The sequence below is a fragment of the Epinephelus moara genome, chromosome 16, assembly GCF_006386435.1.
Source record: "Epinephelus moara isolate mb chromosome 16, YSFRI_EMoa_1.0, whole genome shotgun sequence".
In the NCBI taxonomy this organism is placed as follows: domain Eukaryota; kingdom Metazoa; phylum Chordata; class Actinopteri; order Perciformes; family Serranidae; genus Epinephelus; species Epinephelus moara.
The window spans coordinates 5184784-5212759 of NC_065521.1; the positions used below are offsets into that span (position 1 = coordinate 5184784).

The 27976-nt window shown below is 41.9% G+C and overlaps 1 protein-coding gene across 2 annotated transcripts in view; it reads left to right on the forward strand.

Annotated features, from left to right (window-relative positions):
• mfn2 (mitofusin 2) overlaps positions 1-27976 on the forward strand; it is a 69299-nt gene that overhangs the window by 29128 nt on the left and 12195 nt on the right. For both annotated transcript variants that reach the window (XM_050064620.1, XM_050064619.1), the window contains 8 exons: positions 1583-1736; positions 2865-2932; positions 8904-9025; positions 9795-9921; positions 10149-10253; positions 17261-17363; positions 18334-18554; positions 25447-25602. In XM_050064620.1, the coding sequence (XP_049920577.1) occupies positions 1583-1736; positions 2865-2932; positions 8904-9025; positions 9795-9921; positions 10149-10253; positions 17261-17363; positions 18334-18554; positions 25447-25602 (1056 nt within the window). The remainder of the gene's footprint in view (positions 1-1582; positions 1737-2864; positions 2933-8903; positions 9026-9794; positions 9922-10148; positions 10254-17260; positions 17364-18333; positions 18555-25446; positions 25603-27976) is intronic.

The following is a 27976-nucleotide window of genomic DNA, read 5'->3' on the forward strand; positions in this document are numbered from 1 at the left end:
TCTGCATGCTGGCCTGGTGGATTGATAGTAAGAGCTGGAGCGGATCACTGGAATGGACTGCTTGAATCGCGGAGCGCTGGGCTGGTCGGAAAACCTGGATCGGATTCCGTGAAAAACTGGATCGGAGTTCTTGGATCGGCATTTTTCCATGCAGTCCGATCCAATGCCGATGCACGTTTTTTGCTAATATCGGCGGCCGATACCGATCCGAATATCGGATCGGGACATCCCTAATGAATTTGTATACAAAATGTACAGAAAGGTAAAATCATCAAGTTTTGAAAAAGTATTGCAATTTAATTTTGTCTTTAATGTTATTATCTTATTATCTTATAAGTATCTTTGCAATATGATTATCTTATATAATGTTATTACTATCCTAAAACATTCTCCAGGTACTCTGAAACTCTGCATGACTTATTTCCACCCTGCCCAGCAGCAGTACCGTGGCGAACAGTCCCTAACCGCGGGGAGAACGGAGCAGGCTTCCCCGGAGATCCGCCGCTTTTCCCGGTCCCTCTTCTCCGCCACACTTTGACTTATTTCCACCCAGCCGACAGTGGGACTTATATTCATTGTGCCGACAGTGGCTTGGAAAACTGCCCATAACTGTGTCACATGGGGAAGAGGGAAGGTGGCTGGAGTTCCTCCAACATTTGCGGTTAGATTATCATATTTTTTTATTGACAAAAATATAGGCTGCTTCGGCTGATTTTTTTTATGCGCACATGTGCCCCTAAATATTTTTTACAGTTCGCACACACCTATTTTTAGTCGCAAATGCGAGTGAAACACTCGCACTGTCGAGCGCTGTGGTTTGCTGAACATAGTTAAAACACAGCAGCACTGCCCAGCAGCACACGTCTCGTCTGTGCGATTGATTCAGATCACAACACGACAGCATGTGTATGCCGCCTGGCACCGCCTCACAGCGAATGCGTCAGAGTTGGCAGCTCTGCTTCGCTTTATATACGGGGCACAGCTCCGTGGGAAACAGTAGGAGAGACACAGTCCGAGGGGGACCCGGGTTCTGACACAACACTGGAGGGAGAAGCAGGTCCGTGGAGCTGTGCGCCGGACGGAAATAACAAGCGCGTTGCACCGAGTGCGCGCCGCTACGGCATCGCTTTGGGTTGTGAGCGCACATGACGCGCGTCTGCATTCAAAGTAATGGCATTGTGCGCGCAAAAGACACTACACCCGAACGCCCCCCATGCACACACACGCTATAACCAAGGCGGCGGCCAAAATCACCCAGGCAGCCCGCCTTTGTCTTTGAATACCCTGCTTCAGTGTTATCTAGCCATGTTGATACTGCAGGTAGGGTTTATTAGCCCAGATTTGGAGACATGGCTGAGACATGACGTCACACCCAGTCCAATTGAAACTTGTGGTTCATTTACAGGTTGTTATATAAATAGACTTAAAACAACTCATAGGCTCCAGGAGTTAACCTGCAGATTGTCTAATTTTTCCTATATTTTCCCCACAAACAAGAACGTATGCCAGCAGCTTGGTGGCTCAGTGGTTACCATTGTTGCATTACAACAGTGTTCAATTAAGTATGTCGTTGCTGTGTCAGGTCCGCATGCAGCATATGGACCGCTGCACCAACTTCCTGGTGGATGAGCTAGGTGTGGTGGACCGAGCCCAGGCCAGTGACCGCATCTTCTTCGTCTCTGCCAAGGAAGTACTTCAAGCTCGTGTACAGAAGGCCCAAGGAATGCCTGAAGCAGGTGGGGATACTAGTCAGTGTGGATTCTGGCAGGGTTTGGGTGTGACGGGGTGGTGCTGGAGTAGAAGAACGATCACAAAGGTCATTAATGATCACAAGTGTTCAAGGCCACAGTAATATGTTGTCTTGATGGAGTGACAATCATTCTACATTGTGAGCTACACAAGGTTAATGCATACCATAGCTTTGAAAAGACCACACAAGGGATGGGCAATATGGCCCTATAATAATATCACTATATTTCAGGGTATTTTTGTAATAATGATATTCTTAACGATATGACAAATTAGTCAAAGAAATATTCTGTTGTTAATTTTAGAACATGGAATTGCAACAAAATAAGTGATACGTGTCAACCTATGAGTTTGCCTTCAAAAACTAAAGAAAAAGGATCTCTCATTTCTTAAGTCTGTAAACAACAACAGTAACTCAGAGTGAGATTCAGATTCTGCATACAGTATTGATAGTTTAACAAAATAAAATCTACCACAAATTACACATTTAAACAGTTCCCAAATACAAAAAAATGTACCCTGGGATCTATGTATATAAATCAACTGGTGATTTCCTTCTCTTTTAGTAAAATCATTAATGATTGAGTTGTTTTTTCCCACCTGGACCTTTATGCTCTGCCATTTGTCCTCTAATCATCACACTGTAACCTGTGACTGGACGTTATGCTACCATAACTATTGCACATTCACATACATGTAGTTTTTTGTCAAGCCGCAAGTGTCACATAGGTTTACATTACCAAAGGTTTATGACAGAGTCACTTGACGACACCTACTCCCGTGTGCGCACAGTGTGGGAGGAGAGGGAGAGACACAGTGCTGCTGCCAGAGGAGCCGCTGAATGAGTTCCCTCTGAGCAGTAAGTCGCTAAAATAGTCTGAGAAGTCCAGGGCTGTTCATAAAACATTCAGGACGTCACAGTTTAATCCATGCTACTGAAGCTGCTCCTCTTTTTGAAACCACCGCAGAGTCTGTAATAATTTAACTTTCAGCCATGTTTGTTGTTGCCATGGGTAACAGTATGACGTCAATATATCAACAAGTCTAAATATTGCCAATATCACGGTATGAATTTTTCATATCATATTAAAAATGCAGATGTTTTCCTGTTTCAGGTGGAGCTCTTGCAGAGGGATTTCAAGCCAGAATGTTTGAGTTCCAGAACTTTGAGAGGCGATTTGAGGTAAGATCCTCATATATGTAACAGGGAGTCCGCAGGGTCTTAAAAAGTATTAAAAGTTGATAAATCAAATGTCAGAAAATTAAGGCCATTAAAAAGTATTAAAAAGTCTTAATCGCGATTTTATGAAGTATTACATTTTCTTGGCATTCAAGCTTTGACAAAAAGTATCCATGATATAATGATATAATTTATTTTCCTCCTCGCGACTATTACAAACAACGATGTGTAGGCACACTCGGACTGCCATCAGGGGGGTGCTGAGCGAAAAACAAAAAAGTCCAAAAAAGTTAACTTAAAAATTATGGCGAAAAGGTAGTTTCTTGCAACCCTAGAATTAAGATAAAAATATTCACAAACGAAAAAATACTTATGGTTGCTGATAAGTAGTATTTACCTTTTTGATTTAACACTAAAAATGAAAACCCTCGGCGCACTGCAGCGCAAGCAGACAGATGCGCGACTCAGAGCAGCATGTGTCACTGACACCAGACTCAGAGCGCAGCGGACCAGTGGAAAATGTCACCATCAGCATATTATTTTACATCAATAAAATCTATTTTATCATTATTTTGAGTCACATTATTGAAAGAATTTAGTCTTCTGTGTTCAAGCAGGATAATAGGTCTCCATTCATTGCACGTCGGGCTTTCTGTTTCCTTGTCGGAGATGTTTTCTTTTTTAATTACATGATAGCTATTCTCCCTTAACTCACCAGTAAAGAATATCTTTAGCTTCACTATAACTCGCAGGATTCACAGGCAAAACACTTGTCTTTTGCTGGACAGATTTCCGTCAAATACAACATGGTAATGTTTTAGCACAAGCCTATGGCATTTTACATTATATAAATTTGCTTCGTGGCTAGCGGACATTTCCTCTACTCGTGTAAAGCCAGAATGAATCCCACACAAGACTTAAAATGCTATTTTGTGGGGACTTTTTTGTCCTCACAATTTATTGTTTCTTATTTGTGAAATCAAAGTAAATAAAAGCTTTGTTTCCACTCAGGGAAATGGTTTTCAGCTTACAAAAATTGACAGGAGGTCTGTGTTGCTGTGACGCGTAGTTACATTTCTGGGGAGGTGCACATCAGGCTATGGCTGTATCGGTGTGGTGTTGATTCAGCCACTTTTAAACAGATAATGGAGGAATGTCTGGCTGCTGAGTCTCTTCTAAGTTGGGGGTACAATTATTGATAACTTAAAATTGATTTTGCTGTTAGTGCTTTAACTGTGATCTAATGTTAAATTATTGTAGTTGGGATTGGTTTTACTTAATACGTGAATTAATTAATAGTTTTGTATTTATCCATATTAATATTTTTAATTCTACTTTAAATAGGGCCGTAACGGTACGTGTATTTGTGTCGAACCGTTCGGTACGCGACTTTCGGTTCGGCACGACCCTGTACCGAATTATTGGGTGCAGGACATTATTTTATTTTAATTTGTTTTATTTTAATTCCGTTTTTGCGAGCCGAACCATTTAAAATATCTAGTTCCCCAACAGACATAATTGAGTGACGGACCGAGTCCGACCGTAGATCTCCGCCTTCACTTTGTGCAGCGCATTCTCGCATTTTGACAACATGGCAAGTGAGCCTGATGAACCTGAAGACCCACCCGCAAACCTCAAGTCCTCCGTTCGGGAACACTTTGTTTCAGGGTAAAATACGAAGATGGAAATAAACAAGTGGATAAGACAAAAGCAGTGTGCCGACACTGCAGAACAGCGGTCGGGTATGTACTTGGAAACACGTCTAACATGCTAACGCATCTAAAGCGACACCACCCGAGTTTGAACGTTAACCGGCACGACTAGAAAGAGCTATCTGGTGCAAACTACGATATTGTCGTCGTTTAAAAAGAAAGAGCGTTTCCCTGACCATTCTGATCGCGCTAAAGAAATAACCAACGCCATTGGAGTTGAGTAAAATTGTTTAAGCTGCACTTTAGATATTGAAGCATGTTTTGTTGACTGCACTTTAACAAAGTGGAAAAGCTAAGTAGGTTCCTAGTAAAACTGAATCTCAGCAGGCTTTAAAGCTGACCTGCTGCACTATACTTTTTATTTTATTTGATTAAAATTGTTTAAGCAGAAATTTATATTTATATTTTTCATTCAAAAAATGTGTTAAAAAAACAGCAGGATTTTATTTTTCACTTTTATATTTCTATTTTCATTCAAACAATGTGAAAAAGCAGGATTTTATATATATTTGTTTCATTCAAAAACTGTGTAAAAAGAGTTAACTGCTGTGGTGGTATGTTTTAATAAGGTTACCAATAAGTAAAAGATCTTTAATAGTTGTCTATTTTTTTCATTACTGTACTGAAAAAAACCGAACCGTGACTTGTGTACCGAGGTACGTACCAAACCGTGATTTTTGTGTACCGTTACACCCCTAACTTTAAACTGTTAAGGGTTAGGCCTAATATACTGTTCAGTTTCAAGTTTAATTAATTGTATTTTACCCATTATAAAGGTAATCTGGAAGTTCCATGTCATGTTAATTTTAAGAAAAAAAAAACCCGTATCAGCAAACTTTCTGGTGCTGCTGTTACACAGGTTAGACCCAGCCTGCTGTGACCCCTGTCACTGGGATTTGTGCCAGTTGAGTAATAGATGCTACAGCTACTCCTGAAAGTCCCTTTCTGGAGTTTCCACCCATTCTTCTCCAGGCGAATAGTCTTCTAGAGGTGGGGAGTGAGGCAGAGGGACCGTGGCATCCTTATTTTTGTCTCAATTGGAGTTTGATAAACAGATGAAGAGAGAGAAAGAAAAGGAGGGAGAGGGGCAAGGAGGGGCTGAGTGAATCAATGCTTTGTGCGCAACTCCACAATGAAATAAAATCTGTAGAAGTGGAACATCAGTGGCAGTCAATTTTGACATTGTGGCAGCTGCCAAAAATAAAGGATTGTATTAAAAACACTGCAGGACAGCTAAATGTAACAGTTTCAGTTTACATCAGAAAGTATATTTTTTTTATCCGTCCTATTGTATATTATAGATTTACTAACAAAGTAAGTTATGCCCGGTTCACACTACACAACATTTCTGTCCGTTCTGACAGTCACTATGTCACATTACGCGATTGTGGAGGCATAAAATCGTGCCGTGACTTGGCTGACAGACTACATATCTATTATCCCCGGTCGTCTCTCACGAAGTGTGTGATGTCATCGGGTTATTCTTGTCCTATTTTTATTACTTTTACTAGTATTTCAGTCACTGTGTCTGTTCGTGGGCCAGCTGAACTGATATTGTAGTAGTGTAAAAAAGCACCAGCAGATGGCAGGAGCTACATTTGTAAGTACTGTATACAAACATGCAAGTCACTAAATCCTCCACTGCAAATGTTTCACAATAAAAGCCTATTTAGAAAATGAAAGGATTCTCTCAACCAAAGTTATAAGGGGCTTATAATTTGAAACAGGTACAGGAAGTGTTGAGTTTGAAATGACGGCGTGATGCATTAACTTTATCAAGGCAAACGAGAGCAGATAAAAAGTAAAAATATAAATAATTACAGAGGGAATAATAAACAAAAGCCCGTTTATAATGTAGTCTGTTTCAAATGAAGCCGGTAGCCTCTGCAGTTGTGCTAAGTAAAACCACTATTTTTTTATTCTCTTACTTAATTTCTGTCTCCATTATGAAGAATTAACATTGTTTGCTAGCTTGATGCTAGTCTCGCTCACCAGACCTTTCTCAAGAAAAGAAAGGTCTGGCTGGGCCGACTCTCACTTTAAGATTGGAGAAAAAAACGCCCCGGCTTTTTTTATTTCTTTCAACCAATCACAATCGTTCTTGGCGGTGCCACAGCAACGGTGCGCTTGCAAAAATATTGCCGGGGGGAAACAGGTTTTGGTGTAACACACCCACAAAAATATCGCCTACAGGATGCAAACCATGGCAGAAAATGGCTACATCCCCGCAAGATCAAACACCGCAAAAGTTAGTAAAGGATGTTTGTCGACTATGACAACCGGAGGTGGTAGGGCGGGACTTCAGCGGGTGGCTCATTCCGCCCAATGAGAGGCTGATCTATGCAGCGAACTTCCGCCCACTCAGACTAGCTTGACGCTAATGGCAGTACTCAGCAGGTTGATAAAATGTCTCTGCTGTTTCACACCATAATTTTTCCCTTTTTACTGTGTGGTAACGTCCCTAGAGGAAATATCAAAAAGGCTGTGGTGCTGTTGACCTACAGTTGTCCAGCAGATCACTCTGTGTTTCTGTTAGTCAACGGCTGTGACGGGAGAAGTCGTGAATGACAAAAAATCAAACATGCTAGACTTCCTCTCCGACTGTCATTCACGATCCATGCCAACACCGTATGTCGCTGCGTCGGGCTATGATCGGGCTGATATCATGTAGTGTGTACCAGGGCATTAGGTTTATTTAATGCAGCACCTTTGACAGAGCAGAGTCACAAAGTGCAAAGGGGATTACAAATACAGTCTACTATATTGTTATTATTTCACGATGCAAAATAATAAAATTTATGATCAGCTTTAACTACTGAGAGATGACTGCTGAAATCAACAACATAGTAGCCAACAGAATTAGGCTCATTATGTAAAAAACAAGATCATTTTGTCTGTCTGCCCATGCCATGCAGCTTTCTCTCTCTCTCCCTCCGTCCCCAAGCAGCTGAACTGAAGTGACGCGTTCTGTCCATCTCTCCTCCACTCCATTCAGTACCAGGGACAGTGCCGTGCAGTCAGTTGGTTGGAGTGTGGGTGGGTGTGTGTGTGTGTGGTGTGTGGGTGTGTGTGTGCGCGTGCGCATGCATGTCGGTGTGGCAAGTGTCAGTTATACGTGAAGGATGCCAATGTCAAACTGTGTCAGGGGAAATTAAATTTTGTACTTGTTTAATACTACTTCTATCACAAACTTCAGACATCAATGGGAAAACGAGCCAAATATCTTCATGTCACTGGCAAAGGCTTCGGCTTTTAGGAGTCACTCTGATCATCGTCAGTCCCCAAGTTTGTCTGTTGGCAAACCCCCATTCTCTGAACCCATCGGCTGTATTCGGCGTCTGACTTCCGGCAGACGGCGATACAGCCTCTGGGGGCAGACCCCCGATTTTTTGACATTCTGGTTTGATTTGGGCAGAGGAGGCGAATTTCCCTTTCCGACTTCCGTTTATATATAAGCAAATATGCTGAACCATTGCGATGGATTCAGAGTTTGCAGTGACGCCAATTATGTTCTGCCTCGTTAGTTCACCGCACGGACCGTTTAACCTGGCAACAACTGCAGCAGGCTCAAACGTGATTGGTCAATATCACGCGGACTACAAACAGCCTACAACTGGAAACCAGGGCTCTTCCGCTCTTCTTCCGGAGGCAAGATCTCCGGGGTTTGCCTACAGACTCTACATTCACTGAATGTAGGCACACCCAGGCAAGGAGGAGGCAAGCAGTTTCCCCTGCTTGTGAAAAGCTAGGCTAAACACATTCTGGGCCCTTCTCTGTACTGGAGACACAGAGGTGACTTAGCTAAGAGGGCAAACAAGCATATTTCCCTAAATGTTAGTTAGTGCTGCACGATTAATCTAATCGCAATTGCAATTGCGATGTCAGGCAGTCCGATTACATAACCGCATAAAAGGCTGCGATTTAATGTAAATAAATGTTAACGTGTGTGCCTGTGAACGTGACTACCTCTCTTATAGTGTGTCACACATTTTTATCAAATCGTGCAGCACTAATGTTAGTGCTCCCCTCAAAAAGAACTATTGACAAGTGTAACTTAAACTCTACGTGGCTTTCATTTGACAACACTTTCTCACTGAGTAATCGATGATTGTTATACATTCTGTAAAGTGACTTGATAATCCAGATATCAGAAGTTATTATCAGCTGGACTTGGAGTAGTGAAGTGTCCAGTGAATTATGAAGCCCATCCATGGTTCTTAAGCTGATGTCTTGATTGTTGGCCTGTTTGCTGCTGTGTGTAGGAGTGTATCTCACAGTCAGCAGTGAAGACCAAGTTTGAGCAGCACACTGTGAGAGCCAAACAGATCTCTGAAGCCCTGCGCTGCATTATGGATTCTGTACACATTGCTGCACAAGACCAGAGGTGAGTCAGGTATTTAAAACAGATTGTACAAAGTGTATGGATAGAGACTGTATGTAAACCCAAGCCTGGAAACGTGATCATGTATTAAATATTGTATCATTAAAAAAGTTTTAGTTTTTACTTTTAGTTTTGTAGATTTTGTCTGCTTTGCAAGCCTGTGCATTCCGACTCAGGCTTGCAAGCTCACTTTCACAAACTGTAGGGCAAAAATACTTAGGCGCGTGTGTGCGCACTCTAACAGACTTCAGACAGGTTTACTGCATAATAATATTTTGTGCATAGTGTTGTAAAAGAAACAGGCCAGCTGCAAGGAAGAGAGGGAGGGATCTCTGACTAGTTAGTGTCTTTGGAATTACTTTCCATGTCATGGTTTGCTATTCAGCACTGGGCTGGTTGACCCCTATTAAAGATTTTTACATTATTTTGGCAAACCTGTAGGATCAAAAGGACAGCACACTTTGCAGGATAAACCAAGTAGTGATACAAACTTTAAATGTTGTACTTTTGTTGTCATGTGAAGATATTATATCACATACTGGAGGACATATTCGCCAATAGCGATATATCTGTAATAGGTCAACTGATGCCCCTACTCTTTATTCAGTGATGGATTGACTGGAGAAGTAATTCACGTAAATGATTTTCATAGTGACAAAGACACCATCTACATTTTACATTATTATCTAAAAGCAATCGTGTGTGTGTGTGTGTGTGTGTGTGTGTGTGTCTGTGTGTCTGTGTGTGTCTGTGTGTGTGTGTGTGTGTGTAGGATCTACTGCCTTGAGACCAAAGAGGACCGTCAGGACCGATTGGAGTTTATAGACAAGCAGTTGGACTTGTTGACTATGGACTGTAAGGCTAAGATCAAGAAGATTACTGAGGAGGTGGAGAGACAGGTGAATCCCAACATGACATCATCACATACCTGCCTTAGGTTCCTCATTTAATGTCAGTGGTGGCTTGTGAAGTAATGGACTTCAGGCATTCATCATTTCCTTACTTCTCAAAAGTCAATACTAGTCTAGTCAACTTTCAAGTTCAGCACGTGTCACAAAAGTAGTGTTTGCAGATGCATATTGTCCTGCTTGAGTTGGTCCTATCTGTACTGTCTGCTCATGTTCAGGTGTCTAATGCCATGTCAGAAGAGATCAGGAAGCTCCACGTGCTGGTGGATGACTTCCACATGGACTTCCACCCATCACCAGTGGTGCTCAAGGTCTACAAGAATGTGAGTTTAACAATTTAACAATTCAAGTATGTTATTTCAAAGGCCCAGAAAAGTTCAGTCAGTATTTGTGAACATGAGCTACTCTCACTCATAGCCAGAGGCTGGAGAAGTAAATCTCAAACTTGTCTGGAGCTGCTCCATAAACAACATTGCAAAGGTGCAGAGTGCAAATACTAAGTAATAAGTACAGAATAACTGCAGGGGAAGACTTTTTGACATTCATCCAAACTGTTTTGAGGAACATTACTGGTATCTATTTCTCTTAGGTGACCATGCCCCACAGTGTCCACAGGGTCCACCCACATGCAGAATATAATTATGTGCTTGTCAGCAGTTAGCTGTCTGTCAGGTGTTGTGTTTGTGACGATCTGTTGGTCTTTGTCAGCACTAGTTATTGAGGTCAGCTGTGGTGTCGGGGCCTGTGCACACACAAGCACAAATGCTCTCTCACACTAGCTGATTGTACTCACTGTTGGAGATGATCCTTTCTCCTCTCTCAGTCTCTCAGACTGGTCTGTTTTACACAGGCCATTTAGCTGTTGAGAGTCTACCCAGATTTTTCTCTTTGTGTTCTGACCACCTCATTAGTTGGTTTCATAAGTCACATCTATATCTGGGTAAAATATGACTGTCTGAGATGAAACAGGATAAACCCTAAATTCTTAATGTGAATGTTACGTCTCTGTTGTATGCACTTCCAGCAGGATCAATCAGAAATGCTGTCCACCCTCCTGCATCTGTCAGTCTGGAATCTAAATGCAGCACAGTGTAAAGCTCATCCTTGGTCTCCAGTTGGCTCACTGAACCTGTGTAAAGCTCATATAATCTGTATTATGTAAGAGCAGTCCAGACTGAATCATGATGTACTCATTCAGCCCTAAAGTCTCATTTGATTTGAACATAAGACCAAAATTGCTGCTCCTGCCTAAGCCTTTCTATTTGTAACAAGCTTGAGTAGTGGCCAGAAAAAACAACGTCAGACTGCCCTGGACATACCTGAACCTGACTGACACATTTAATCTAGATGGATAGATTGTGGCTTTTCTACTTGTAATATGCAGGGTTTTCCCTGGGTTTTTTCGAGACCAAGGTGGCAAAGGCCTGTGGCAGGGGGGGCATCTTAAGAGCTATACTTTTAGATATGGTCCCCCCCCCTCTATTAAATATGAAAGGAGGCCCCCACCTGCTTGAGCTTTACGCTGCTTACTTGTATAATCAGAACAGACATGTCCTGTAATTTTCAGCCTTATATGATTATATTTACCCTTTACAGCGGCACATCCTGACAGCTGTGACAGTTGAGAATATCACTGTCAAGTATTGTCCCCCCTCTATTAAATATGAAAGGAGGCTGAAAATCACAGGACAAAGTAATGGGTTTGTGCACGCAAAAGACGATAAATCTGAATGCCCCCCATGCACACATACGCACGCTTTAACCAAGGCGGCGGCCAAAATCACCCAGGCGGCCTGCCTTTGTCTTAGGCATGGAAAACCCTGATATGCCTCAGGTGCACAATGGAACCACAGAGGAAATGTGACAAAGCCACAGCACAACTGGAAAATGTTATAGCTAGGTCCAGTCGACATAATGCAGACTCACTGTCTGTTACTCTAAATTTAGAATAAAAAAATAAAATTAAGTCACACAGGGATTTTTTTTGTACTCTTTTGTACTTTTTTAAAAATATAAAAGTAAGGTAGCCTGGCGTTGCCAGACCCAATTCGCAAAACATGAATGGGACTGGACACGGACTGTACATTTCCTCTATTCCTGAGGGGCGGTTTCAACGGCTGTCACTCAGAGTGCCCATTCACGCAATTGGAAAGACGGAAAAACCAATCACAGTAAACGAAACATGTGATGCACGCTAGCACAACGCCACTGTAAACAGACCAGCAAGCTGCAGCGGAGATGAGCTGTGATGATGTCTGGGAAAGAGTGTTGTCATCTTTGTGGATTTCCTCCTCACTGTGGACTCCGAGTTGCATAGCTGTGATTCCCAGTAGGCTTGTGCCGATTTCCGGTTTAACTGGTTCGGTCTGGTTTAAGAGCTCCACCCGGTTTAATTCACGTCAACCGGATAAACCGGGTGGGGGTGGTGGGTGGCTTTTCACATCAGCGGCGTGTCAAGGGACTATATTCAACTTATCTTGCATTGTAACATGCATTATGACAACTTAATAAGGTTTATGAATGTTTTTAAATGAAGTGGAGGAGCCTACAAGTGTTTTGTTTAGTTTGTCTCAAAGGCTCTGCAGACTGCGGACTCCGCAGCTCTGATCAGCTGTCTGCTGCTGCTGCTGCGAGAGAAGTGTCCTTCTGGTTCTTCTTCTTCTTTATTTAACCTTGTGTGTATTGGCGGTTAATACAGCATTATCGCCACCTAGTGGATTGGAGGCGCAGTACACCTATAATTGGGAAAAATAGCTCAAATGCGACCCCCAGTGGTAAAATTAGGTATATAATTCGATATATCGGTTCAGTTAGATATTTGGTTTTAAATCAAACCGGTTGGAAAATTTTCAAACCGGCACAAGCCTAATTCCCAGCTTGGTCGCTTCCCTGACCTGCTCCTCCATGAGAGCAACTAGCGGAGAAACAACAATAGCCACTGGGTTTTCACAGAGTCCCATCTTTTCCCCCATCAACAGAGCCACCTGGTAAATTAAACTTTTACCAAACCCCGTAGGAAGGACGGCAAACACATCCTTTTTTTCAATAAAAGCTTTCAGTGCAGCCGTTTTCTCTGTTTTTAAAGAAAATATACATTCCAGTTTGTTCAGCACATTTACCATCGCAGTTTCAAAATCAGTAGCCATGTTGGTTGTTTACGAAATGCATTCACTCTCTCCTTGTCCCTCCTGTTCTGATGACGTGATTTCAAATAATCCGCCCCTAAGTGATAAACGGTTGTGATTGGCCCGGTAAGCCAAAACCGATGCCAGAATGCGCCTTTATGATTGCATTGCCAGATTGATCTGTGGAGCGAAATAGAACATGAGCTTGCGAGATCAGGATGGTTTCACCTGGCTATAAATAAGGTCCCAGAGTCCTTTAAAAAGCATCAAATTAGAGCTTGTTTACCTGTTACGGGGCAGCTGCAAGGACCCAAGTGCGGACAGAACAGTGAAACAGTTTGAGTCCAAAAGGTTTATTTTAGCTCTCTGAGTGAGGGGCTGAGTCCGGAGGGGAGGATGGGAAGGGTGAAGGGGTCTGGGTCCAGAGCGTGCGAGGAGGGGGCAGGCTGAGTGGGGAGTAGGCTGGAGCGTCCGAGGTGAGGGCAGGTGGAGCAGAGCGGACCGGAAAGCAGAGCAGGCTGGTTGGATACTGGAAACACAGGAAAACAGGATTACAGACAAAGTTTTAAGTCAGGGATTCAACTAGAGGCTAGAGTCGAGCTGTATACTGACTTAACAGTGGCTACGATCTGGCAGCGTGGATGTGGCAGGGCTGAGTACAAGTAGGCAGTTGATTGCAGAATGAGATGCAGCTGGTGGTGCTCTGCTCAGTCTCCGGCACACCTGTAACCACTCTGCTCACCACACCCACACACACACACACACACACACTCAAGCAGCAGATGTAACATTACCACACACACACACACACACACTCAAGCAGCAGATGTAACATTACCAAAATATATGTGCCTGTGACAGAGGTCTGGGCAAATTATTTACATATCAATCAATGTTAAATCAAATTTCTGTCTGTCTGTGCTTTCACGTTGTCTGCTGGAATGATATGATGATTGCTACATAGTAGTGTTGCACGGTATACTGGTACCAACGGTAGTCTGCATTACTAAAACACGACGGCAGGCTACATATGATACCATAATGTTGGAGTACCTCAGATACCACTACTGTGGGATAAGTTCAAAGTCCAATCGCAAGAGGGTGAGTGTCCATGCGCTGTCCAATAATGGCACGCGCTGGCCACCTGGCACTCGATATGCTGCTGCAGTGGTTTGTATCCAGTGACATTTCAGATATGAACTGAGCTATTGAGTATCTTTAAGCAGTGAAAGTTATTAATTTATTTTTACTTGTAGGCTAGATTTGTTTATATATGCTGCAGTGATTTGTTTTCCACAGAGCTCTACGGTGTGAGCATTTGACTCGCATTTGCGACTAAAAATAGTTTTGTGCGAGTTGACTCGCATTTGCGACTAAAAATAGTTTTGTGCGAGCAAAAGAAATCATTAGGAGCATGCTGTGTGAGTACAGATTTCAACCAGCAGCAGAAACGAAAGGCGAATCCTGCCGGTTGTGGGTTGAACGGGGGTCTCAGACACAGACAGGAATGTATTCCTGTCAAATACGGTGGCCATAGTCCTCCGTGGCGCAAGATAACGGCTTACCGGCGACGGAGAAGCCTGGCTCCAGGTCCAATAATTTCCTCTTCTTGGTGTCATGACTGCCCAAAAGTACCTGAACAGCCGAGCCGTGGCAGCACACAGGTATGTGACGTGTCAGAGGAGAAACGAGCCGTTCACATTTTTTTCTTTGTGGCAGGTAACGGTCCACAAACCTCACCGCACTTTAGGGACTGTTCTTAACTTGCCAGAGGAGGAGGGTGGCTGGTTGATTTTTATATTATTTATTTATTTTATTTTGATCCCCCTATGTTAATCACTTATTGATGCCGTTTTGAAGTATGAATAAGTCAATCAGTAATTTATTCTATTGAAATATCATTGATGTATTATAGAAAAGTGATTTATCTTTTTATAAATGACAAAAGGCACTTCTGCCTCATTTTTGCTGTGGTATCGTGATACTACTCAAAACCGTGATACTTTCACTGGTATCGTACCGTGGGTCCCAATTTTGGTACCGTGACAACACTACTACATAGTAGTGTCTACTTGATGTGTATCTGTGCTGTTCAGATTAATATGACAGGTATTTTTTGTTTTTGTTGATAATGTATATTGCACTAGTAGTTTAACACTGTCTTGGAATTTAATAAATATTGACAATCAATTTGAAACCCTTACAGTTGCATATTTGTTTTCAGGATGGGATTTTTCCTGTTAACAGGATTTCCTGCTTTTCTGACCTCCCTTTTCAGTGTTGCCAACTTAACTTTGTCGCTATATTTAGCAACTTTTCAGACCCCTTTACCGACTCTTTTCAAAAAAGCGACTAGCGACAAATCTAGGGACTTTTTCTGATGTTATTGAAGACTTCTGGAGACTCTGTCGTGAGAGCACGTATTGTTTCTATTTTTTTCAACGAGCAGCGGATGCTGCCGTGGGCTCCTCCCTTGCCCCAAAGCACTCAAAGGTGGCCCAGTCCTCCCTCCCAGCAGCAGTCAGAGCAGGAGATGTTAACCCCTCCACGTCAGACTGCAAGTGAATCGCGCATGCGCGGAACCGCCGCTGGCTGATGATCCCGACCTGGCTTACAGTCAGGGCGGGATGTAAATGTAAAATTTTCTTTGTCTAATATAAATCACTGAAAGAAGGTTCATTTGTAGTTCTAAACATATTCAGGGTGTTTTTTACAGCGTCCATTACAATTACATGCATATGGACAATTATGCAAATTAGGCGATGACGTCATTTAGCGACTTCTAGCAACTTTGAGGACAGCCAATAGCTACTTTTCTTACTGAGGGGTTGGCAACAGTGTCCTTTTCTGACCTTATACTTACCTCAAGTTGCCTTTTGGGACATACATGCATACATACGTACATATCATACTTGCCTGTAGAGAGGAGTTAATTACAGCCTCATATAAAATCAACAATAATGATAATAATATTAAAGCAAACAGAGCTCTGGTATCGGAATAGTATCGGTATCGGCAGATATCCAAATTCAGTTATCGGGATCAGATCGGAAGTGAAAACATGTGGATCGGTGCATCCCTAGTTTAAAAATGGTCAAACGGTGTGCATGGGGTACATGCAACTCCGACACAAGGTATCCTGAGAGGCTGGGCGACGGGGTGTATTTTTTACCCTTTCCTAAACCATATCTCACCGGGAAAAGTGTCTCCTTTGGATAAAGTTGTGCGGTAGACCACAACATCAACTCAACGTGAAAAAAATTAACAAGGAGTTTGAGGCAACATATTGTCACTTTGCTGTAAAGAAATATAAAGTTATCTTTAACATCTCTAGCTAACGTTAGCTCCTAGCTGCATTGTTCATCATGTCACCTTGTTTGCTGGGAGTTCATTAGCCTATTTTGTTCTAGTTTTTGTACTTTGGTGATCGTACATCATTGTTAGCTGTTGTCCAAAGGGCTCCAGTTAAACTAACATTAACTTCTGGAGCTTAGCTACATTAACTTATCTGTAATCGCAGAGATAACAAAGGTTGGCAAACGTTTTGCTGAATGATTCAGTGTAAATACTGTAGTACCAAACTAACGGAGAGACACTCTTGGTAAAGATGGTAAAAAAGGCCTTTATCCTTTTCTCATATTCTGAACCAAAAAACCTTAACTTCAGTGGAACAATGCTGATCCTCTATCTTGTTGTCTTTGATGGTGACGGCAACGAGATGCGGTTCATAACGCTTACACTGGGACCTGTAAATTTTGGCTTGTAATTTAAGCTTTTCATCGACCTGCTCAACAATAAAATGATTAATATCCCTCCAATGCGTAGTTTAGGCCCATTTGGTTGCTTCTCAATGACATCTGATCATTATGTCTCCAAAAATCATCAATTCCCTCCTGCGAAATGCTGTGTACTGTGACACCTGCCATAGGCATAACTTTTAGTAGAGTTTTATTTTTTTCCTCAGCAGCAGTTTGTTGAGTGTGTGTCACAGGGTGGATAATTGAGGAACAAACTGTTTGATCATCACACTCAAGTCTTGGCTTGATTAGTTTGTGGTCGGATCGATCAGAGCTGATCAGATCAAATCAGATCTATGATTCAGAGGAGCAGCTGCTGCAGAAGCCATCACACATGTTAGACCCAGCGCTAGACGCAGTTTTTTTTTAACCAGTTCTTTGTTGTGGTTGTTTGTTTGTTTTTTGTAGGAGCTCCACCGGCACATAGAGGAGGGTCTGGGCAAGAACATGTCAGAGAGGTGCTCCACCTCCATCACCAGTGCCCTTCAGGCCACACAGAGCGACATGATCGGTAACACTCCTGTTTATATAGACTATAGATCACAAACATGCACCTGTTTACACTTGACATGCTCGAAAGTGCTTTAGAGGCTTCAATGTAGCTTAAGGATAATGCTAGCAGCTACATGCATGTTAACTCATTCACTATGACAGTAGTATCCGCATGTGGAAACTAGGGCTGTCAACAAATATTCTAAATTCGAATTTAAATTCGAATTTGAAAAAAAATCGACCTTCGAATGTGAAAATTGATATTCGATTGTGGAGAGAAAAAAAAAACACCACCGCAGCTGTCCTCTTTGCGAGTGGGCGTTGGCATCAGACGCACATTTCTCCAGCCTGGTCGACAAGCGGTTCTGCTCCCAGCTGTTGTCTCCGTCACCCGGCTTGATACATTCGCTCGCGGCTCACGCAGAAAATAGACCAGACGCCGAAACGATCGCTGCAGGGTGCGAGCCGGTCACGGTCTGGTGCTTCGAGGCTATTCGCAGCACTTCCGCGGGCGGTGTGGCCATGGGTCAGAGAGGGGGGGCGAGCGAGAGGTCCGTGTCGTTTATAACGTAATGTTATAGATAATTGTTTTATGTGTTTTAATGTGTAGGTATGTAAATGTTTTCAAAGACGTTTATGTGGAAATAAAAATATCTACAAGTAGTTATGTTTCCTTGTATTAATACATATACAAGTATGTTTCCTTGTATTAGTTTGCCCTCTTGTGGACATAATGCGGAAAAAAAATATTCGAATGGTTCGAACCTACGAGTTAATTTTAGACGGAATATTCGAACGTCATTTTTGAGCAATTTTGACAGCCCTAGTGGAAACATGTATGTAGCTGCAGTGTGTCACTGATATCTGTGGCTAAAATATGACTGAATATATCACCTTGATTGTGTGTGTGTGTGTGTGTGTGTGTGTGTGTGTGTGTGTGTGTGTGTGTGTGTGTGCATGCGTGCGTGCGTGCGTGCGTGCACGCGCAGAGGGCCTGAAGCCTCTGCTGCCCAACCTGGTCAGAGAGCAAGTAGACAAGCTGGTTCCTCGTCAGTGTTTCAGTCTCAGTTATGACCTCGCCTGTGACAAGCTTTGCAGTGACTTTCAGGAGGACATCAGCTTCCACTTCTCTCTGGGCTGGACCATGCTGGTCAACCGCTTCCTGGGGCCCAAGAACACCCGGCGGGCCCTCATGGGCTACAACGACCAGGTAACACCTCAGGAACTTAAATCTCCTCTCACTGATCAGTGTAATAGCAACTACATTTTTCTTCTTAGACCGAGTGAGTGAAGCTTCTAGAGAGTAGATGTACAGTATACTTAAATGACCTAAAAATACAGGGTTTCACCTGGATGGGCGTGGTGCTCCGTGAGCTCCGTAAGCATCTCAGCCTGTCTTCTAAGTGCAGGTTCATACTATATATGATATAAACTGTATGCACCTTTGCAAGAATACAGAACAAATATCCTGAATTATTTTGGTTTGATGAAAATGAGAAGTTTGACTGTATAACAAAATAAGAGCTAGTTTTGTTTGTAAAGGAAAATTAAACAAACTAGACTGAATTGCATAGGCCACTAGTATGGAGGCATGAAGAATATACTGTACATGTTTTCCTATTATTTTTATATTTGGTCACACACCTGAATACATGGAAACTGGTAGTCTGCCTCGTAAACCTGTTTGGACTAGGCATGATGCCAGATACTACATAAATATCAAAATACAGGCACCTACATCTGAGTAGATTTTTGTTGTTGAACATGAGTTAGTCTGTCTAAATGTCACTTTATTTTAGCACTGTTTAATTGTGGATATTTTCCAGTAAAGCTTTCAGATAGGGATGCACCGAAATGAAAATTTGTGGCCGAAGCCGAATGAAATTAAACGCTTGGCCGAATACCGAATAGTACGGTTGTTTAGTTTTTAATTAATTTTGTCATTTTCTTGACTATTGCATAAATTAAATAAATGTGCTTTAGTCATGATTTTCAAAGAAGGTAAATATTTATTGAATATTTAACATTTTTTAAATATTCCAGCAGACTTTGCTTAACAACAAAGCACAAAAACTTAAATAAAGTTTGTCATCTCTATTATCCCTCTAACTTACTGCTGAAAGATCTACTCTGTAGGCCTTCGAACAAAAAATGCATTAAGAAGTGCAATGCAAAAAACAAAAGTGCAAAAAAGTAGATCATAAACCCACAACAAATGAATGATTGTCCTTTTGGCATAAGTCTACTTAGCCACAGTAGATAATAGTATAAATAGAAGGCTCAGGTAAATCTCAATAAGTGTGAGTTTATAACCTCTTATACAGGTACATAACATAGAACAGATTTGTCAATAACAGTACTTCAGCTTCAAAATAAGGAAATTATGACATCTGAGACAACCCATACATTGTTTTATACAAACAAAAACATATAATAAAAAAAACACATTCACTGTGCCTGTGTAATGTCAAGCCCCAAATAAAATGCTTAGGAAATTTGGCCCATGGTTGAACCTATGCTGACCCCTGCTGTAGGCCTTCAAACAAAAAAATGCATTAAAAAGTGCATTGCAAAAAACTAAGGTGCAAACAACAAATGAATTGTTGTCCTTGGCATAAGTCTACTTAGCCTACTCCTTCAGGAAAAGTGGCAGGTTCTTCTTTATGAACAGTAGCTTCTTTGCTTTGTCACATGCGTCTGTTCCTCCTCTCATCAAGGACATGAGATGCAGCACCAAACAGTCTCTCACTATCGGTGCTTGTGCATGGAGCAGCCAAGTACCTTGGAATGGAAACAACATTAGGTTCAGTTCATTTTTTTTATCAATGCCTTAGCAATAAAAAATAAAGAAAGAAAGAAAAAGAAAATCAATCCCTTTTCCATACTATCAGTGTATTGTTTTAAATGCTACTGTATCATATCGCCATTTCTCTTATTGTTTTATATTGCTTTTATTAGATTCTACCCTTTATTTTTACTACTGTAAACTACTTTGTAACTATGTTTTGAAAAGTGCTGTAAAGCTTATTATTATTACCTGCGTGCCATCTGTGCCAAGTCAGGGAAGCGGCCTTGGTTGGTCCTCCAATATGTTAGAGGATTATTACTCCTGTGGATGGGGACTTCTGACAGGTAACCGTCTAGCTGTTGAGCAGTTGCACTCGTTGTCTGCCTGGCATCTGGGTTGTTTTCATGGAGGATCTCTTCAAACATATCAGAGAGTGAGGGCACACCCACTGCGTGTGTGGCGCGGACCCTTTTTGTCTCTGCACCCTCTCTGTGCGTCACCTGACTGTCTCCAAGCGGCTTTAACAAGTCCAATTCAGCCTGCACCATTTCCTTTACCCTGTGTTTTTTCTCCACATGCATGTAGTGATCCTTGTACCGTGGGTCAAGCACAATTGCGATGCAGAACAGGTTCGGAGTCTGCCTGACTAAAACATCTGTTGACAGCTTCTAACAGCGCACATTTAGTTGTTTTGACTCCGTGGTCTGTTTCAGCCTCTTTGCTGAGAAGACGCTTCAGTGCTGCAAGTAACAGGATAACATCTGCTACAGATGCATCAGATGAACTTATCTCCTTTGTTATCTGCTCAAACGGGGCGAGAAGAGAAAATGTTTTCGATTAACACTCACTGGTATGAGGTGAATGTAGCGGGCAGGTCATAATCTGCTACGTAGGCAGCCAGGACTCGTTTTTGCGCAAAAAAAACTTTCCAGCATATAGTAAGTACTGTTCCACCTAGTGCTTACATCCTGTTGGAACCGTTTTGGTGGCATTCCGAACTGTTCTTGAATAGATTGAAGGCGAGAATAAGCAAGGGGGGAATGCTTAAAGTGACCTACAATTTTCATCCCTGTCGCTATGACATCTGCTATACTGCGCTGACTTAACACTCCCTCGTGGACCGCTAACTGTAGCGTGTGCGCCATGCACCGTATGCCTTTCAGGTCACTGTCTTCCATCGCTTTTGCCATATTTTTTGCATTGTCACTGACTACTGCATGCACTTTTAGATATGTCGATATGCCAAGTTTCAAACATCTTGGCGAATGCCTCGGAGATGGCTGCTGCCGTATGTGATCCCCTGAACTCCTGTGAGTGAAGCACAATCCTTTGTAACTTGAAATCTGAGTCAACCCACTGTGCAGTTAAACTCAGCATGCTGGTGGGGCTGACATCCGAGCTCCATATGTTTGTAGTGAAGCTGAGGGAAGCAATATCTGTAGCCAATAGCTCGTGGACGCGAGCTGCAACGACATCATACATCTCAGGTAAGCACACGTCAGAGAAATACCGTCTGCTCAGTATTGTGTAATGGGGCTCAATGTGCTCTACAAGCCTCCGAAATCCAATGTCCTCCACAACTGTAAACGGTTGATCGTCCAAAGCAATAAACTCCATTATCTTCTTAGTAATTCTGTTTGCTTTGGCACTGTCCTTGGCAAACGTTTTTGTCTTTTCAAAAATGTCAGCCACGGATGGAGTTGGTGTGGATGGAGGAGCTTCAGCTTTCCTTTTTGCTGCTGCAGCCGTCTCTCTCTCATACTCAGCATGCCGTTCGGGGTGCTTTGATTTTAAATGATTAATTAAACTTGTCGTGCTGAAAGTCTTTGCAGATGAACCCCCTCTAGATATTTCAGTTTTACATTCTCTGCAAACCGCTTTTCTTTTATCACTCTCCAACACTTTGAAATATCGCCACACTACCGACATTTTACTCTGTCCGTCACCGCACGCTGTTTGATTGCGTCATCAAAACACGGCACTACTATTCGGCCTTGCTTTTCACTTACTCCACCGAATACCGGATGTGTGTTTTTTTGCAATATTTGGCCGAATATATTCGGTTACCGAATATTCGGTGCATCCCTACTTTCAGATGACCAATTTAGAATTCATCAGCAGGCAGGTAAGACATTTGAAAATCTGCAGGGCAGTCTATCCTTTGTCGCGGTTGTAGCCCTGTCAACACTACAAGGAGTAAGTGTGACTACCTAAATTAGTGATCACAACACAATTTAAAAACATCATTTCTATTTAAAGTATAGTTAAAAATGAAGTCGTCTGTAGATTTAATCTTGGGGTTAAGGCAAAGGTTACATTAAGTTTTTAGGTTACAGTTTAGCAAGTCTTTTCAAGTCAAAGTAACAAGAAAACCCAAAGAGACAATGAGACTCTGCATCAGGCACACAACTAGGACTGCACGAAAACATGCGATATGTGAATATCGTTGAATATCGTTGAGTGTTGTTGAATATTGCGATAATGAATTGACTCGTGATAAATGAATATTGAAACATAGTTTAATGTCTTTCTGCTTTCTGCTAACACAGACTCCAGACAATGACTAGCCTATGGACACTGAATAAAAAAATGAAATGCACTGATGTAAGCAGGTTTTCAATGTATTGGTTGTCTGGGACCAACAGGGGACATTTAAGTGTGTCCTCAATAGAATTAGTGTTTTTTGACAGATTGTAGTGTTAAACTGGTGTTTGATGTTCTATGGTTCTACTTATGGTTATATGCATGTATGGTGAAAATGGGTCTGAAAATTAAATGAAATCCCAAATCTGAAAACTTAATTCACAAAGCCACATATCTATATATGAATCTGTACATTCAGTGTATACACAACATGATACAAATGCCACATCTTGAGCTGAGTTTAGAGAGCACCAAAATCATCTACTGTACCTAGTAAGAGGTCAATCAGTTGTGATGTATGATTGTAATATGTGATAATCCCATAGAAATAGAATATCTATAGATGATCCATAAAATTGTAAATAAATTACTGTATAAATGTAATAGTTCAACATTTTAAGAAATATGCTGATTTCTTTCTTTCATTCTGAGAAGAGTTTTTATGTTTTCTTTTAACCTCTCTACCTCCGCCAGGACACTGACGTCCTCGCTCCCCTCCTCCTCTGTTAAATGGTATCTCCCAGGGGCAGTACGTCATCAAACCATGTTATGTTTGGTATTGCCAGATTCAGGAAGCTCTCGACTTTTCAAAAATAACATAGTTTTTCTTTTATTTCCTATGTATTTGACACAAGAGCAGCCTAAACACACATAGTCCAAAATCGCGATGAGTGGTGACAAGTCATGTCATGCCGTTTTTTGATGGGAAAAGTTATAGAATAACTCGTGATCTTATAAGCAGCTTTGAAACCGAGAGACCGTCTTGTCTTTTGGAGCTCCGCCTGGATCTTTTCATGGAAAATTCTTGGTGCTTTCTTCTTTAAATTTGAAACAAATATTCATTGATAGTGTGCCTACAGCCCCATACTGTTATTTACCTGCACAGATGAAGCCACAGATAGTTATTCATCCTGAAAAACATTTTTTATTTTATTTTAGGCAAAATCTTCATTTTTTTACTGACTTCAAAGGCTAGAGTATTTCTGACTTTCACAAGAAACTTCAGGGAGTTTTCTTTCTTGCAAGACCTCATGCATGCATGTAGTCAGAGCAGTTCAGAGGCTACAGTCATTTTAATTTGGGTATGTCATTTTAGGCGTTTTTGCTACAAAATGGAGGTGGAGTGCAAGAGGCTTTAACTTATTGAGACAGTGAACACAACAGGAAACAACAACGAAACTGGTCATTTCTTTAGTCTGTGAACAACAACAGTGACTCAGTAATAGTGATATTAATAGTACAACAAAATAAAATCTACCACAAATTACATGTTTAAACAGTTCTCAAATACAAAAAATGTACCCTGGGATCTATATATATAAATCAACAGGTGATTTCCTTCTCTTTTAGCAAAATCCTAAATAATTGAGTTGTTTTTTCCCACCTGGACCTTTATGCTCTGCCAATTTTCCTCTAATCATCACACCGTCACCTGTGACAGGCTGTTATGATACCATAACCATTGCACATTCACATATATGTAGATTTTTTGCCAAGCTGCGAGCATCACATAGGTTTACATTACCAAAGTTTTATGACAAAATCACTTGACAACACTGCGTCTTGTGTGTGCACGGCGAGAGAGGAGAGGGAGTGATGCTGTGTTGTTGCCAGAGGAGCCGCTGAATGAGTTTCCTCTGAGCGGTAAGTTGCTAAAAGAGCCTGGCTGTTCATAAAACATTCAGGACACCACAGTTCATTCCACAGTACTGTAGCTGCTCCTCTTTTGGGAACCACTGTGGAGTTGCTAATAATTTTGCTTTTAGCCATGCTTGTTGTTGCCGTGGGTAACAGGGGCGGCAGTAGCTCAGTCCATAGGGACTTGGGTTGGGAACCGGAGGGTCGCCTGTTCAAGTCCCCGTCCGGACCAAAATATGGAGCGTGGACTGGTAGCTGGAGAGGTGCCAGTTCCTGGGCACTGCCGAGGTGCCCCTGAGCAAGGCACTGAACCCCCCAACCGCTCTGAGCGCCTGTCATGGGCAGCCCACTCTGACATCTCTCCACTTAGTGCATGTATAGGTCCTGTTTGTGCATGTGTGTGTTCGGACCTGTGTGTAATTGACAAACAGAGTGAAAAAATTGAATTTCCCCTTGGGGATTAATAAAGTATATAAAATTAAAAAAAAAAAAAAAAAAAATTAACAGTATGATGTCAATATGTCAACAAGTCAAAATATTGCAGTATCACTATGTGAAGTTCAGTTCTGTGGACGGTAAAACATTATTGATTCATCATCAACATGAGTCAATTCAATATCAATCAGCAGCACAATCACATTATCACAATGTAGCACTATCAACTGTTCTTTGCACACAACCCTATTCATGTTTACAGTGTACATATTTTTATATTATTATTATTTGTATTGAGATTTTATATTTAATTGTTAATAGTATTTCCTTTTTATACTTATTCTTCTAAAGAAGCGTGTTCCTTTGTGTGTTACTCTATATTTTTCTATATTTTATATTCTTTGTTATGCACCAATATACCAAGCCAAATTCCTTGTATGTGAAAACCTACTTGGCAATAAAACTGATTCTGATTCTGATATCGGGGAAAAAAACGCCTTGCCCTGTAGAGTTTCTTGTAAACATACAAAGGAGTAGTAGTAGCACTCTGAGGCAGTGACTGCGCTCTGTGCTATAAGCAGCTGTGTTCTCCCTCCAGGTCCCCAGGCCTATGGCCCTGACTCCAGTCAGCACCAGCATGCCTCCATTTCCACAAAGCTCCATGACCCAGGAGGAGCTGATGGTCTCCATGGTGACTGGTCTTGCCTCCCTTACCTCCCGTACTTCCATGGGTGTCCTTGTGGTTGGCGGCGTGGTAAGGAGACACACACACACACACACAGACAGACACACACACACACGCACGCACGCACGCACACACACACAGATGAGGAATAAAGGCCTAGATATAAAAGGACAAAGTGAGATGTGGTCAAAAGCTCTGGCAAAAGCTAGTAAGTGGACAGTGATTTAAAAGGCTTTTTTTTTTTGTTTTATGCCTCCGCTCCGGTGGTAGTAGTACTTTAGTAGCACTATTGCAAAATTATGTTTTGGGGTTGTCTGTCCATCTGTCCCATCCTTGTGAACACAACGCCTTGAGAACACCTCAAGGGAATTTATTCAAATTTGGCACAAATGTCAACTTGGACTCAGTGATGAAGTAATTTGTTTTTGGTGGTCAGAGGTCAAGGTCACTGTGACCTTGTGTGTCTCATTCTTGTTAAAGTGATATCTCAAGAACACCTTCAGGGAATTTCTTAAAATTTTGCACAAATGTTCACTTAGATTCAACAATGGACTTATTTGATTTCTGTGATCAGTGGTTAAGGTCAATGACCTCAAAGAACACAAGGGGAAACATTTGCAATGCATGCCGGTTAGTTTTGTGTCCAACTTCATCCCGACTTGCTCTGACGTATTACAAAAGTGGACGGTGATAAAACCGCGAGAGCAAGGTGGCCGCAGTTTTCAGAGCCAGGCGCTGCAGTTGCTCTCCACCAACTGCATCGCCAGGCTCTCACCTGATCTAACAGCTGATTGGTTCAGATGTCGACTCAACAAGATGACGTTTTAGATAAACTTTTCATTTTTGTTGAATTTCAGAAAATAAGATTGTATTTGTCTGATTTGAAGGTTTATTCTGTGAACAGAAAACATGTTGTGTGACTTATGTTGAAGTGACTGATGGTGAAGTTCAGAGACTAAATACATTCATCATAAACTATACAGAGTCTAGAGTTCTCAACGGGCCCAAAAATTCAACCCGAAACCGAAATGACTAGAGGGACTTAAGCCCGAAACCGGCTCACCCGACATCATCACATACAACACTGGGTCCGAGCCCGATTGAACCCGAGTTTTTTTTTTTTTTAAATGGAAGGGGGAAAATAATGATGCTCCCCCTGTGCGCCTCAGCAGTCTGGCTTCCCTGGCTCAAATACAGTATCTTTAATCACTTAAAGTCAATCAATCATTCATGTCCCAAAATAATATTACCAGGCAGTCTTCAACGTCAGCCTGGGAGAGAGCAACCATTGCGCATCATGTAGCGCTGCACTTAATGAGCCGCTCTCATTCCTGCACCTGAACGCTGACTGACTGAACTTCGCACTTCACAGCAGCATGTCTTGTTTTAGTATTATTATTTTTTTCATCAGAACGGAATTCAGCATTCTTTATTTTTATAATTCGCATATTCTTCTTGCTTAATTATTATAGCCCTATTATCATCCCCCTTACACACACACAGCAGACGATACTTCAAGTTAACTTCAACTCAAACACTTTATTAAAAACGGTAACTATCTTCAAACTTCAACAACATAACATTGAATAATGAATGGATTTTAATTTCTACCTCACAGGCTGCTGAATATCTGTTTACCTTTAATAATTAAACATTTACCCTTAATAATTGGCCCAAATACTAAATAAAAAAATCTCCAAATAAAACGTGAAACAAATAAAATTAGTGGCTGCTGTGTTTTTTAATGTCCGCTTTCGTTAGGACCAGCCGGCTGGGAATCCCGGGAGCAACATCGGCACACCACAGAGCCTGAAAATAAATCTACACTATTTTAGTCGCTTATTAACCATGCCAAATATTGAAAAAATCGCAATGGACATGTACTACTTACATAAAGAATGCTTCTTTACAACACACCGTGGAGGAATAATAATGCGTCTACGGTGTCTGGTTTGAGGTGCGTCCTCCTCTCCTCTATTGTACGGCCAGCCACACTAAAGATCCTCTCGCTAACCATGCTATTCGCCTTCCACCAGCCCAGCAGGTGCCGTTCGTCAGTCATCACTGGCCTCTGGGTGATGTATCTCTCCACCTCATCATCCTCCGCGTCTTCTGGTCCTCTGACAACATTTTCCCATTTGCGCGTTTTCTTGGAGGTAGGCGGTGGTACCACAGCTGTAGACGCACACGCACCCACCTTCTGCTCTTGCCACTGTCGGCACTGACAGATGGGACTTCACATAGTCGCGCACATCTGCCCTTTGATCACTGGGTAGCATCCGTAGCTGATTAAACTTGGGCCAACCACACTTGCTTAAAGGGCCAGTGTGTAAAATGGGTTGAAAACAGTGACATCAGTGGTCAAATTCTAGATTGCAGGGCTCACTCGCTCACCCCTCCCATCGGGTAAATGACGGTGGCCTCGTAGGGACAAAAAGCCTTG